Source organism: Procambarus clarkii, chromosome 26 (assembly GCF_040958095.1).
Source record: "Procambarus clarkii isolate CNS0578487 chromosome 26, FALCON_Pclarkii_2.0, whole genome shotgun sequence".
In the NCBI taxonomy this organism is placed as follows: domain Eukaryota; kingdom Metazoa; phylum Arthropoda; class Malacostraca; order Decapoda; family Cambaridae; genus Procambarus; species Procambarus clarkii.
Window position 1 is genome coordinate 22,068,214 of NC_091175.1, and position 12,979 is coordinate 22,081,192.

At 39.9% G+C, this 12,979-nt stretch overlaps 3 protein-coding genes across 8 annotated transcripts in view; 2 read left to right on the forward strand and 1 right to left on the reverse strand.

Annotated features, from left to right (window-relative positions):
* Positions 1-5,968, forward strand: part of LOC123756854 (filaggrin-2) — a 238,436-nt gene extending 232,468 nt beyond the window's left edge. For all 6 annotated transcript variants that reach the window (XM_069331979.1, XM_069331980.1, XM_069331982.1 and 3 more), the window contains 2 exons: positions 3,547-3,774; positions 4,409-5,968. In XM_069331979.1, the coding sequence (XP_069188080.1) occupies positions 3,547-3,774; positions 4,409-4,579 (399 nt within the window). In that variant the 3' untranslated portion in view covers positions 4,580-5,968. The remainder of the gene's footprint in view (positions 1-3,546; positions 3,775-4,408) is intronic.
* An 819-nt stretch (positions 5,969-6,787) lies between these two features.
* Positions 6,788-7,544, forward strand: LOC138368828 (S-antigen protein-like). Its single transcript, XM_069331531.1, has 2 exons — positions 6,788-6,794; positions 6,946-7,544. The coding sequence occupies exons 1-2, from the start codon at positions 6,788-6,790 to the stop codon at positions 7,542-7,544; spliced, it is 606 nt and encodes a 201-aa protein (XP_069187632.1).
* Positions 7,371-12,979, reverse strand: part of LOC123756856 (uncharacterized) — a 36,991-nt gene continuing 31,382 nt past the window's right edge. Inside the window, exons 6-8 of the mRNA XM_045740237.2 lie at positions 10,618-10,792; positions 10,296-10,391; positions 7,371-9,630 (exon numbers count right to left, since the gene is read on the reverse strand). Coding sequence (XP_045596193.2) covers positions 8,925-9,630; positions 10,296-10,391; positions 10,618-10,792 — 977 coding nt within the window. The 3' untranslated portion in view covers positions 7,371-8,924. The remainder of the gene's footprint in view (positions 9,631-10,295; positions 10,392-10,617; positions 10,793-12,979) is intronic.

Genomic DNA, 12,979 nt, shown 5'->3' on the forward strand with positions numbered 1-12,979 from the left:
GACACTTTGGCACTTCTGATGGTTTTACCCTCCACCACCTTTTCATTTAACTTTTTCCAAGTGTGTACAATTCTGTTTACTAAAGAGAAATTTTTATATTTTTTGCGACACATTTGTTTCCTTAGTATGAATCTAAGACCTCTTGTTCTTGAAGATTTCAAAAATTTCTTCAAAGTTTCAAAAATCCTTCCTTATCTATAATGTTGATTCCTGTTACCATTTTGTTTGTAGTAATCATATTATCTCTTTTCCTCCTATTTTCTAACCTTGGCATGTTTAGCGTCTCCAAACTCTCCTCGTAGCTCTTCTTAAGTTTGAAGAGCTATTTAGTAGCATATCTTTGCAACCAATCGAGTTTGTGAGCCTCTTGGGGTCTGTACACCACACCTCTGCTACATATTCCTATTCTGGTTTCATAAACTGAGTGAACATTATCTTTAATGTTCCTCTGTCATTATATTGAAATGCAGTTCTGAAATTTGCCATCACAGTGTAGACTCCTTTCGCAATGTCCTAGCTTATGGGGATTATCTAGTGACAGCTTAATCTCTAGACCTCCTAGATCTCTCTCCCTGTCACAGGTTTTTAGTATCTTTTCACATAATTTGAAGGTTTAGTGTGGCCTTCACTATTTCTTGTGCCATTATGTGACATTAATTTATGATGAATTCCATCTGCCATGTGTTGTTGTTCTCACATGTTTTGTTTTGGTCATTTTGGAGGGCAATAGTCATGTAAATCCCCGACTCTCCCTAGCAATTTATTCGCGTCTGCAAATGTATCGTTGTAACTCTGTATTTCCTCTGGCAGATCATTTAAATCAAATCAAAAATCAAATATTTATTCAGGTAAAGTACATACATACAAGGTGAGGTACAAAACGTTGATGGATTTATAGATAGAGCTAGTACATACAATGCCTAAAGCCACTATTATGCAAAGCATTTCAGGCAGAAAAAACACTAAGACTAAAACTTAAGACTAATTGAGTTAGTTTAGTTAATTTATTATGCACCCCATACCCATCTTGTGGGCGGTAGTGGAAAGGGTTACAGAGGCTAATTGAGATAAAGTATAAACTGTGTTGAGAAAATAAAAAAGTAAAAGGGGTGAACATGGCAGAAAAATATAGCAAAAATACAATTTGGTCAACAAACAGCATTGTTTAAAATAGTAGACATGGGTTGACATTTTAGGGGTGAGGTAGGTTACATGGAGTTAATTAGGTGGTACTTAGTTTTTATCTTAAACTGGTTGGGAGAGGTACAGTCTTTAACATGATTGGGAAGGTCATATCACACTCTGGGTCCCTTGATTTGTAAAGCATTTATAGTTTGATTAAGTCGTACTCTTGGAATATCAAATAGGTATTTGTTTCTGGTGTGGTGCTCATGGGATCTGTTACAACCTTCTAGGAAGCTTTTAAGGTCAGGATTGACATTACAGTTCAGCGTTTTATATATATAAAATACACATGAGAGGATGTGCAGTAACTTTATATCTAACATATTCAAATTCAAAATTCAAATGTTTATTCAGGTAAAGTACATACATACAAGGTGTGATACAAACATTGATGGATTTATAGATAGATAAATCTATAGAGATAAATAGAGATATATAGATTTATATAGATAACGAACATTACCAGTGCATAAACTGAACCTTCAGGTACTCTGCTAGTAATATTTCTCTGCTATTCTCTCTGTATGTTTATGTAACAAGTTATTGAAAGACTTGACAAATGCTCGTATTTCTGTTTTATCAATTTATAATCAATAAACATAAATCACAAATGTTTACACTCAAACTTTTTACGAACAGTGCTTTGCTCACCTCCAGTGTTTGAAGCTTACTTCTTTAAAAATGCTTCAGCCATGCTAGATACTGTACCTTGGTTATTTCCAGCAGGACCAGATCACCTAACATTACTTACTCTCGGCGTAACTATACACAGCATTATAATATAGAATAATATTAATTTATATTTGGAAGACGGTCATTTTTGTATACACAGTTGACTACTAAAAGAAACACACACACATTTGTGGTCAACTACAGCTTGGATGAACATAACCTCACGATATGAAGCTATAGACAAATTTACCTGAGGGCCACTAACACTAGTGGCCTTCATGAGGACAGGAAGCTCGACAGTGGCTTGTCAAGCGTCCCCCATTTGCCTTCATGATTTTTTCTTGATGGATTTTAAAAATTCAACGGTTATTGGCATTTAGGGCTTCGACAGGTAGGCAGTTACATGGGTTTATAATAAGCTTACTTAACCCTATGGGTGAAAACGCATCTCCTGTTCTCAGTCCTACATTGTGGCTAGTTGAGATTGAAACCATTGCTCCTTGTTTGTGTTACATCTGACCTTTTGAAGTGGTCTGGATCAACATCCTTCAAATTGTTCAGTATTTTTAAAGTTTCAGTTGGATCCGCTCTATCATGTCTGGTTTGCGGTGTTGTTAGCCCTGTGGCTCTCAACTGTTCCTGATATAAGATGATTTTTGTTGCCCAGTGTTGAACTTTCTCCAATGCAGCTATGACTTCCTGAAGATAACGTCTCCATGTTTGGATACAGTAATCCAAGTGGCGGGCTCCCCTGAAATTTATACAGTTGAATAACTACCTTATTTTCCTTAAGTCAAAGGTTAGCTTGATTTTCCTAGGGTTTGATTAGCTTTTTTTTTTACTGCAGCTCCCACGAGTTGTGCAACTTTCAGGGAATGATGGATTCTGACTCCAAGGTCCTTTTTCTTCATTAATCTGCTACAAGGTAGTGTTGTTAATTTGGTAGTTGTGATGCAGCTGATGTTGTTCTATTTATATGAGCCTATGGAGTTAGGATTGATGTTATGTCCACTCAGGTCTTTTTCTCTCTAGATGTTATAGGGAAGTAGTTTCCCTTCACCATATATTGGCCTTTTGGTGTCTCAGCTCCTGTCCCCATTTCCATCACCTTGCACTTGTTAGTGTTCAACTCAACCAGCCATTTCTCGAACCATCTCTGCAAAATGGTCAAGTCATCCTGGAGAATCTTACAATCCTCATCTGTCTCAACCCTCCTCATTAGTTTTGCATCGTCTGCAATCATCGACATAAAAGACTCAACTCCTGCAGTGAAGTCATTTACATAAGAGGAATAGAATGGGTCCCAGCACCGATCCTTGAGGCACCCTGCTTGTTACTCTACACCAGTTGGACTCCTTACCTCTCACTATCACTCTCTAACACCTGTGTGTCAGGTACAGTAATTCCTAACCAATGTTAGTGTGTTTCCGTCTACTCCCGTCTACCTCTCAAGTTTGTATAGTAGCTTTCTGTGTGGTACTGTATGAAAGGCTTTTTGGTAGTCAAGAAATATGCAATCTGCCTAGAAATATGATATATACAACGTGTGAGTTATGTTATTTGTTTGTCACGTTATTGTGACATTTTTTGCACTTTACAGTTATATAAACACAAATATTTTCCTCTCAGCTTAATTTAAGTATGTACAGAAAATTATAGTAAATTACTCTTTTATTCCTACTTGTGCAGGAAATTGAAAGCATACGTGGGGAGTTGGCAACAATAAGAGCTGGTGGAGGTGGAGGTGGTGGGACGTGTGGAGTCAACGCTGGCAGAGCCGGAGCCCTCGTGTCCTGGGAGTCCTTCAGGGCTGGTATCCCTGGTCTCTCCAACCCAGGAAGGGTAAAAAAGCTAATCAAATTCTTTGGCGACGAACCTCCCCTGGTGAGAATCTTCCTCCGAAAACTGGGTTATGAGGTATGGAAATTGACTTTCAGCCTAATTAATGTGTAGTATTTACCTTTTTGCATCGACATTATTATTTTCGTTTAATTCATTGAATTAATTGGTTTTATTAATCTGAATTAATAAAATCAATGAATTAATTTTAATTCATTGTATCAGGGTACAGGCAGCCATTGTAGTCATACACGTTTATCGAGGTCCCACCAAGGTCGAGTTACTGACCCCGCCCAGGATGCAACCCCACAACAAGCTGATTAACTCCTTGGGACCTATTTACTGCTAGGTGATAGGAAATGTGCGCAATTATTTCGGTCCCGCCCGGGATTCGAACCCAAAATTCTCGATTGTAAGTCGAGAACGAACCCGACTGTACTACCAGAACTCCTTTTCACCGTGGAAGGTGCATTACCTGCAGTCTGTAGCTGTGTGTGCCGGGGAACAGCTCTCATGTGACAGCTCATTTCAAAACCTTAACCTCAGTGTTTTAATTGTACTTTGATCTGCCAGTCAGTTAATTGATATAGTAATTCTAAATCCAGTGAACAAATGATATTTTCTTGTTACCATTATTATGGTGTAAGATTTAAATGTAGCCCAAGTAAGATCACACCAACACACATGAGTAATAGTCAATTTCTCTATACAGAAGTATGCTGGAGTGTTCGAACAGGAGAAGATTGGGATGCTGGAGCTGCCGTACCTAACAGAAGAGCGCCTGCAGAAAATTGGCATTCCCATGGGTCCCAGACTCCGCATCCTGCAGGAGGCACAAGGACCCATCAGAAAAGAAGGAAATCTCAGTGTATATGTCGTGTGAAGAATTCAAACCTTTCATTTGAATTGTGCCAGTTTGTAATTTTGTAATATAGTTAATAAGGTTCTTATAAGCCAGGTATTATAACCTAAGTGTGATTCAAAGATTGTAAACACAAACTTTGTTTTTCCTGAGTTACTTTATTTAATACAAGTGAATATGAGTTCAATTTACATGGATTTGACCTTCAAGATCAGGGAAAATATTAGTTCAGTTTACATACAATTAAGAAGCCATAAGATAGCTTCTTGTAGTATGAATTCTCAGTGTCACGGTTTTGATGGTTGTGATATGTAAAAGAATTCATCATGATTGCTAGACTTGCCAAAGCCAGTGTATGTACTACGTGTTAGATATTTAACACTTGGATAGTGTTAATATCATAGTTAAGGGGTGATAATCATATAATGTCGAGGCACTGAAGCTGGTGCTACTCATGTTTCTACTGATCGTCAGCTTCAGGTTCTGTACTGCCAGTGTTACCTACATCCAAATACAATAAATAAAATACAAATACATTAAATGCAATACATGATCTAATGGCTGAATATGCTGCACAGATTTCCTGATCAAATGTCTGTCACATGATCAATCGTCTCATCCTAGTAGGAAATATGAGGAACTATTACAGGGCTCATTCCAGTCACCTGGACTCTAGGAGACTCGAACCGTGGACCCCACACTTGTGAGGTCGAAGCTCATCACCAAGTCTTCTGTAACAAGTTTTCTTCTATGGAATGTTAGATGCATTATTCGAAAGTAACTAGTGTTTTCATAAACAGATGGTGTCATCTCCTACTCTGATTGGTTAGAGTATGGAGAATGACTTCTGCTGGGGTTTATAACATGCTTCATGTAAGATAGGTCTCGTGTATTCTTGCCATCACTAGACTACACGTGCTGCCAAACCAAAGTTCGTACGCAATTATCATATTTACCAGTGGATAGGAAGCATGTTTTTGGTCCACCACCAATCAAACCTGTATTTTCTGTACATGTACAAAATCATATGTATTACCCTACCAAACCATTTGAACATCACTTCCAATAATTGTATTATGAAACATACTCAAATGGGTTTCTTTTCCACAGTATTCTTGTGAAGTAGGTGTCTTATATGCTGACAAATACAGTATTTGTTTTATTCTTGCCAAAATTTAATACAATATGTATATTGTCAAATAGTGTTAAACAAAATATAATTTAGTTAATAATGTTGAAGCTTACAGATTTCAGGGTGATATTCACTATATCACTATCTTTAGTGGTAAATATTGACTTTTATCATAATGTGGTTATTCTAATACTGATCACGTACTTACTGTCTTGCAGGCAAGAGCAGCTTGATCTTGTAAACTGTTTCAGACTATATTAAATAAATATTTTGGTATGTTGTTAGTATGAAGTAACACGTAATTGGTAGAAGGAATGAGATTTAGAATGTTACAGTTCACATATGCTGTGAGTAAACTGTGTACTGAATAGACAATTTCACAAAGATCTTTCAGTGAAAATGTGGTGATAAAGCCCTATATAAATAAATATATTTATCAGTATTTTGCATATTGTATAAATTGTATATAATTTATATTTTAGAAGGCGATTTTAAACTGTATATGAAATAGCACTGACGTGTGCTCTTTGTAAAAAAAAAAAAGTTTTGCAGCTCTACAATAAATGCTAAGACATGTCATAGTTAATTTATTATATAATTGTCATAAAATATAGACTTACTAATCTTATAATAGTGATCATGTATGCTAACGAGAAATCACTCGAAACATTCATGGTAAACGGAAAAACTTTAGTCTGTTAATCAGAAACACATATGTGCAGTAGTAACACTCGTAAAGACTCGATGATAAAATATATTTGATCTATGAAAGGCTTCAGTTTGTAACCAAATAGTAACCACATAACATGACAATATTAATGCAGTATAATAATATTACAATATTATTATTAAGTTGAATGACCTGTTGACCAGACCACACACTAGAAAGTGAAGGGACGACGACATTTCAGTCCGTCCTGGACCATTCTCAAGTCGATCTGTTGACTAAACATTGTAATGAAATGCAACAGAGTTCTTATATAAATTGACACGCTTTCAGGTACTGTACTTACATGTGTGATCAACTTTCATGTAATAACTAGTACGGTTGATAGACATTCAAGTATTGACAGGTATATGTGATTGATTTTCAAGTGATGACTGGTATGTGTGTGGTAGACTTTCAAAATAATGTTTTTGTTTGGCAGTATTTAGGCACCTCACGTCAAATTATAGTTCTTATGATCCAACATATTTAACTAAAAAATACATCAGCATGAACAATAAAATTGCAACAACGTGATGTATCTATGAGACAACACCGAGGTCGTGCGACGAGACAACACCGAGGTCGTGCGACGAGACAACACCGAGGTCGTGCGACGAGACAACACCGAGGTCGTGCGACGAGACAACACCGAGGTCGTGCGACGAGACAACACCGAGGTCGTGCGACGAGACAACACCGAGGTCGTGCGACGAGACAACACCGAGGTCGTGCGACGAGACAACACCGAGGTCGTGCGACGAGACAACACCGAGGTCGTGGGACGAGACAACACCGAGGTCGTGCGACGAGACAACACCGAGGTCGTGCGACGAGACAACACCGAGGTCGTGCGACGAGACAACACCGAGGTCGTGCGACGAGACAACACCGAGGTCGTGCGACGAGACAACACCGAGGTCGTGCGACGAGACAACACCGAGGTCGTGCGACGAGACAACACCGAGGTCGTGGGACGAGACAACACCGAGGTCGTGGGACGAGACAACACCGAGGTCGTGGGACGAGACAACACCGAGGTCGTGGGACGAGACAACACCGAGGTCGTGGGACGAGACAACACCGAGGTCGTGGGACGAGACAACACCGAGGTCGTGGGACGAGACAACACCGAGGTCGTGCGATGAGACTCGACACATCCCTAGACTTCCCATGATCATGCTCTACATAATAAGCTTATCGAGGTTCAGCCAATAGTGTGTGTGTGCCTGGGGGAATCAAGGGACATGGGTTCAATCCCATTCTTAGGCCTCAATATTTTCTCAAATCACAGCATTTAATTAGCACTTAAGTTACAAAGTAGCATCTGATACTGAATTACAAAGTTGCATTTATCATATAATTCAAACTCTATCAGATTACAAAGTAGTGCTCAGCATTTCCTTGCAAGATAGGTAGATTCAAAATAGGCATAGGTATAGAACCAATTATTGTTTGTGCTATAATAAATTTGATTTCTGGCCTTTGTCCAGTATGGGAAACATGTGGATCTGTCTGGGGACAAAAATCCTGTGGATCTGTCTGGGACAGCAAGCCTGTGGCTCAGGCTGATTCAGGAAGCCTGTGGATTAGTACAGGACAAAGCCTGTGGTTCTATCCAGGGCAGGAAGCTTATGGATCTGTTAGGGACAAGAAGTCTGTGGATCTGTCTAGGACAGAAAGCCTGTGGCTCTGGCCAAGACAGTAAGCCTCTGGATCTGTCCTAGACAGTTAGCCCGTGGCAGTGTTTCGTGTTCCCTGTGACAGTCTTTTGTGCTACAGAGGCAAGCTTTTATGCTCCTGGAGCAATATTTTGTGCTCCTGGAGCAATATTTTGTGCTCCTGGGGCAAGCTTTTGTGCTCCTGGGGCAAGCTTTTGTGCTCCTGGGGCAAGCTTTTGTGCTCCTGGGGCAGTGTTTCGTGTTCTCTGTGACAGTAATTTTTTTTACTGGGGCAAGCTTTTGTGTTGCCTACCCGGTCGTCTTATCCTTCTTTAGCAATATTTTAATTTTGTAAATGAAAGAAATTAGATAATTCATAAATTTATCGCAGCCAGCCTACAAAATCTTAGCAATATTGAACGTTTGCCAATTATTTTTAAATTAAAACTTAAAACATATACTGTATACGGTACTTGTAATGAAAATGCATTACTTGTAATGTGATGAAAATAATTGGAAAGTATACAAAAAGTTACTATTGTACAGTGTAAAAGGCGGTATGAATTTGGAAATTGTTTTGTTCTTGTTGATATATTTTTTCATTAAATTTTCCATATGTATTTGTCAAAACTAAAAGTTTATATAGATAAATGAGAAGAATTTTTTCCAAACTGCATCACAAAAAGCCCACACACACTGCAGGACAACATTGGCTACAGGCGAAGAGTTACTTCGCGAAGGCTTGATCAAATGTTTTATTATATTGTGTAACCAAGAATTGATTCAGCACCTGTGTCTCCTTTAAAAGCCTTGTGGCTTACAATACAACAGACGATCTGCATCACTAACCTTTGTTATATCAAGGTTTTAATGTTCTTTCTGTGTAAGACCGTGGCACACCACCTCGCTTCCACCGTCGACCGGAGGAACATCGTCACCAGCAGGCAGACTCAAGGAGCCCGTCTTGTGTAGTAGGATCCTCCAGTTGGCAAAAGTGGGACGTCGCTCCAGGGATGCATAAGGCACACTCAGCTCCTCGAAGTTGCTCGAGAATAGGCTGATGGAATCTGTTAAGTTCTCACACACCAGCTCTTGACTTTGTATCTCGTTGCTACTCTTTTCACCGGTGTTGGGGAAGTACGTGTTGGACCAGCGAGACTTCCAGTGTGGTAATGTCCAGACAGGACTGAAACTCTTGTTGACATCGCAATCACACTGTTTCACGTCGCCTTCTACATTAACGTCTTCAAAGGCCTTCTTGTCGAGAGACTGAGTTGTCTCCATCTTGTTCTTGAAGATAATGTTATCTAGGACTTGCTGCCTTGTGAGGTGTGATCTCTCAGAGCAGCACTTAACAAAGGGCGACAAGACTGTGCAATTCCTTAGTCGGTGTAGCAATTTAGTGGGCGTGAGTGGTTGAGGCAGTGGTGGGTGGGTGAGGCAGGTGCTGCTTACCACACTGCTGGACCACTGTAGCAATGTTTCCTGTAACAAACGACGCTTCTTGGTGCTCCTCAAGAATGTCATGAAGATAAACACTCCTTGGAACGTATTCAGAGTATCAGTAAGGGCCCTGGAAGAGCACTAATGTTAGAAGTATGAAATAGCCTTTAGAAACAATTAATATGTGAATATTTGTAGCATGAAAAATATTCTAACGAATTCCAATGAATTAAGATTTTATTTAAATACATCCAACCACTGGTCCGCTGAGCAACAATCTTGCTTCTTCCAGGGTCAGCGTTCGATCCCCTATAGTTCAAGTGGTTGGGCATCGTTCCCTCACTCCATCTTCATATCCCAGCTCATTGGCCCCATATTCCTTCCGTATGCTATATAGTCATTATATACAAACCTTAATCTCAAACATTCAGACTACTAATGTTATACCTATATAGAATTGAATAGTCTGGGATTGAACTATCAACCTTGTTATACTGACCCAACTGTATTTCCTAGCTCGCTCAATATAGAATCCCAGAAATATCTTTGATACAACTCTTCCCCACAAGGCAAGACTTTTATTACACTCTAATTGTATTTCTTACGAAAACATTTATGCACAGTAATCTATTCTCTGAAATTTACAGTGAATATCCATTTAAGACGTTTACACTTAGTAGAGAAGTCTTGTCATTCCCCGCATACTTTAAACTCTTCTCTACATAGTCACACTGTAATGTAAATAACAGGAATAAATCAAGGCGGTGCCAGGAGGCAGCCTTGAGGTGGACGCACCAGAGCTCGGAGTCAGCGGGTCCCACCAGCCAGGAGACCACCTCCATCACCCAGCACACCACCATAACACCGAACAGGGCGAAACGCTGCCAGAACCTGTAACACTTTCCCTCTTAGACATTACCCAGAGAAAGGCTGCCAACGATTGCGTCACTAGTTTGCCAGGAAAATTAACTTAAAACATTGACAAAAAGTAGAAATTAGATCATTTGACAAGAATGATAATTAAAACAGCATAAATAAAAATAACTACTAAAAGGCAACAATATACCCACTGTAGAAGCCTTATATTAGTTTACACGGCGCCAACAACATCACTCACTCCGCCAGGTGCGTGCGGTAGAGGGTGTGGTCAGTGCTCCTGCACCTGCCGAAGAGGCAGTCACATTTCTTGTCAGCGCAGTAGAGGCGGAGGCCCGTGTGGGCGATGAGGAGCGTGTTCACTACGCACAGGACACCCATTGGACCGTAGAAGTAAGCTAACATCTCCTTCCCGTCTGTAATGAATTGATCATAAATCGATATACATGTTAAGTCAGCTACTGTGATAATTGCGACAGGATGTGTGTGTGTGTGTGCACGAGCTCAGACTTTTGTGTGTAGTACCGTTCTCACGCTGTGACAAGCATCAAATATGGAGCAGTTTTACCTAGCCAGAAGCGTTCAAATCTCAGGCAACAATGTCAATGTTCATTAGTTCCTGTGTCAATAATAGTGCTTTAATTTCACTGTCACCGGAATTTTAACGCTTCAAGTCTATGGCTTCAAAATTGTAGCGCATAAAGTATGAGGACAAGTTTTGATGATCGGGAATGAACTCTAGCTTCTGGGCCCTAGTTCTCTACCATTAGTAGTATTGTGTGATGCATCTCGACCACGCTTGCTTGTCGGTACCAGTAAGCAGCTTACTCACTTGGCCATGCTGATACAACTCCATCCATGTACTACAACACGCTAAACATATACTTCCTTACATCCCTCGCTCATCTACTCTTTCTGTTTTCATCTCTGACCTTCAGGTTTTGTATTTATAATTTATCGTTTTCTAATTTGTCTGTCTCTTAGCGCCTTACACTTCCTGAAATTATGGCCTCCACCCCCCTCCTCCTCTCTTTCACTCACTCCAACCCGTCCTCTAAACAAAAGCCCAAAGTCCATTCCATCCACCCACCAAACCCCCTGTTTATGAATGAAAAACAGTTTACACACAACCCGTCCTCGACTCAAGTTCATTACATCCAGCGGTCGACCCCACAGACGCATTCATAAATTTTTCAGCCCGTCCTCCAAACAAAGATCCAAAAGTGATTCCATGCACCCGCCAAACCCCCTGTTTATGAATGAAAAGCGGTTTACACACGACTCACAACTGCTGACGTTCGAACATATCCGGAACAAGTGCTTCACTGACGAATTTTGTTCGAACCACAACGCTGTAAATGCTTCACCCACGTACTACAAATACAAATAATCTCCAACAGAACCTAAACACCTAACCTAACCTATGCCTATTTATACACAATATGCTAATATATTATAATATTAATTTATACTTGAGAAAATTCCCGTTTTGAATGAACAGCATGTTAAAATTTATGAATGCGTCTGTGGGGTTGACCGCTGAATGTAATGGACTTGAGTCGAGGATGGGTTGAAATTTTAACATGCTGTTCATTCAAAACGGGAATTTTCTCAAATATATATTAAATTAATATTATAATATATTAGCATATTGTGCATATATAGGCATAGGTTAGGTTAAGTGTTTAGGTTCTGTTGGTGATTATTTGTATTTGTAGTACGTGGGTGAAGCATTTACAGCGTTGTGGTTCGAACACAAGTCGTCAGTGAAGCACTTGTTCCGGAAGTGTTCGAATGAAATCAGTTGTGAGTCATGTGCAAACCGTTTTTTATTTATAAACAGGGGGATTGGCGGGTGCATGGAATCACTTTTGGGTCTTTCTTTGGAGGACGGGCTGTTACACACGATTCCAACCCGTCCTCGACTCAAGTCCATTACATTCAGCGGTCGACCCCACAGACGCATTCATAAATTTTAACATGCAGTTCATTCAAAACGGGAATTTTCTCAAGTATAAATTAATATTATAATATATTAGCATATTGTGTATATATAGGCATAGGTTAGGTTAGGTTAGGTGTTTAGGTTCTGTTGGCGATTATTTTTATTTGTAGTACGTGGGTGAAGCATTTATAGCGTTGTGATTCGAACAAAATTCGTCAGTGAAGCACTTGTTCCGGATATGTTCGAACGTCAGCAGTTGTGAGTCGTGTGTAAACGGCTTTTCATTCATAAACAGGGGGTTTGGCGGGTGCATGGAATCACTTTTGGATCTTTGTTTGGAGGACGGGCTGAAGCATTTATAGCGTTGATTCGAACAAAATTCGTCAGTGAAGCACTTGTTCCGGATATGTTCGAACTTCAGCAGTTGTGAGTCGTGTGTAAATCGCTTTTCATTCATAAACAGGGGGTTCGGCGGGTGCATGGAATCACTTTTGGATCTTTGTTTGGAGGACGGGCTGCACGATTCACAACTGAAGACGTTCGAACACCTCGGAACAAGTGCTTCACTGACGACTTTTGTTCGAACCACAAAGCTGTAAATGTTTCACCCACGTACTACAAATACAAATAATCGACAACGGAACCTTAACACCTAACC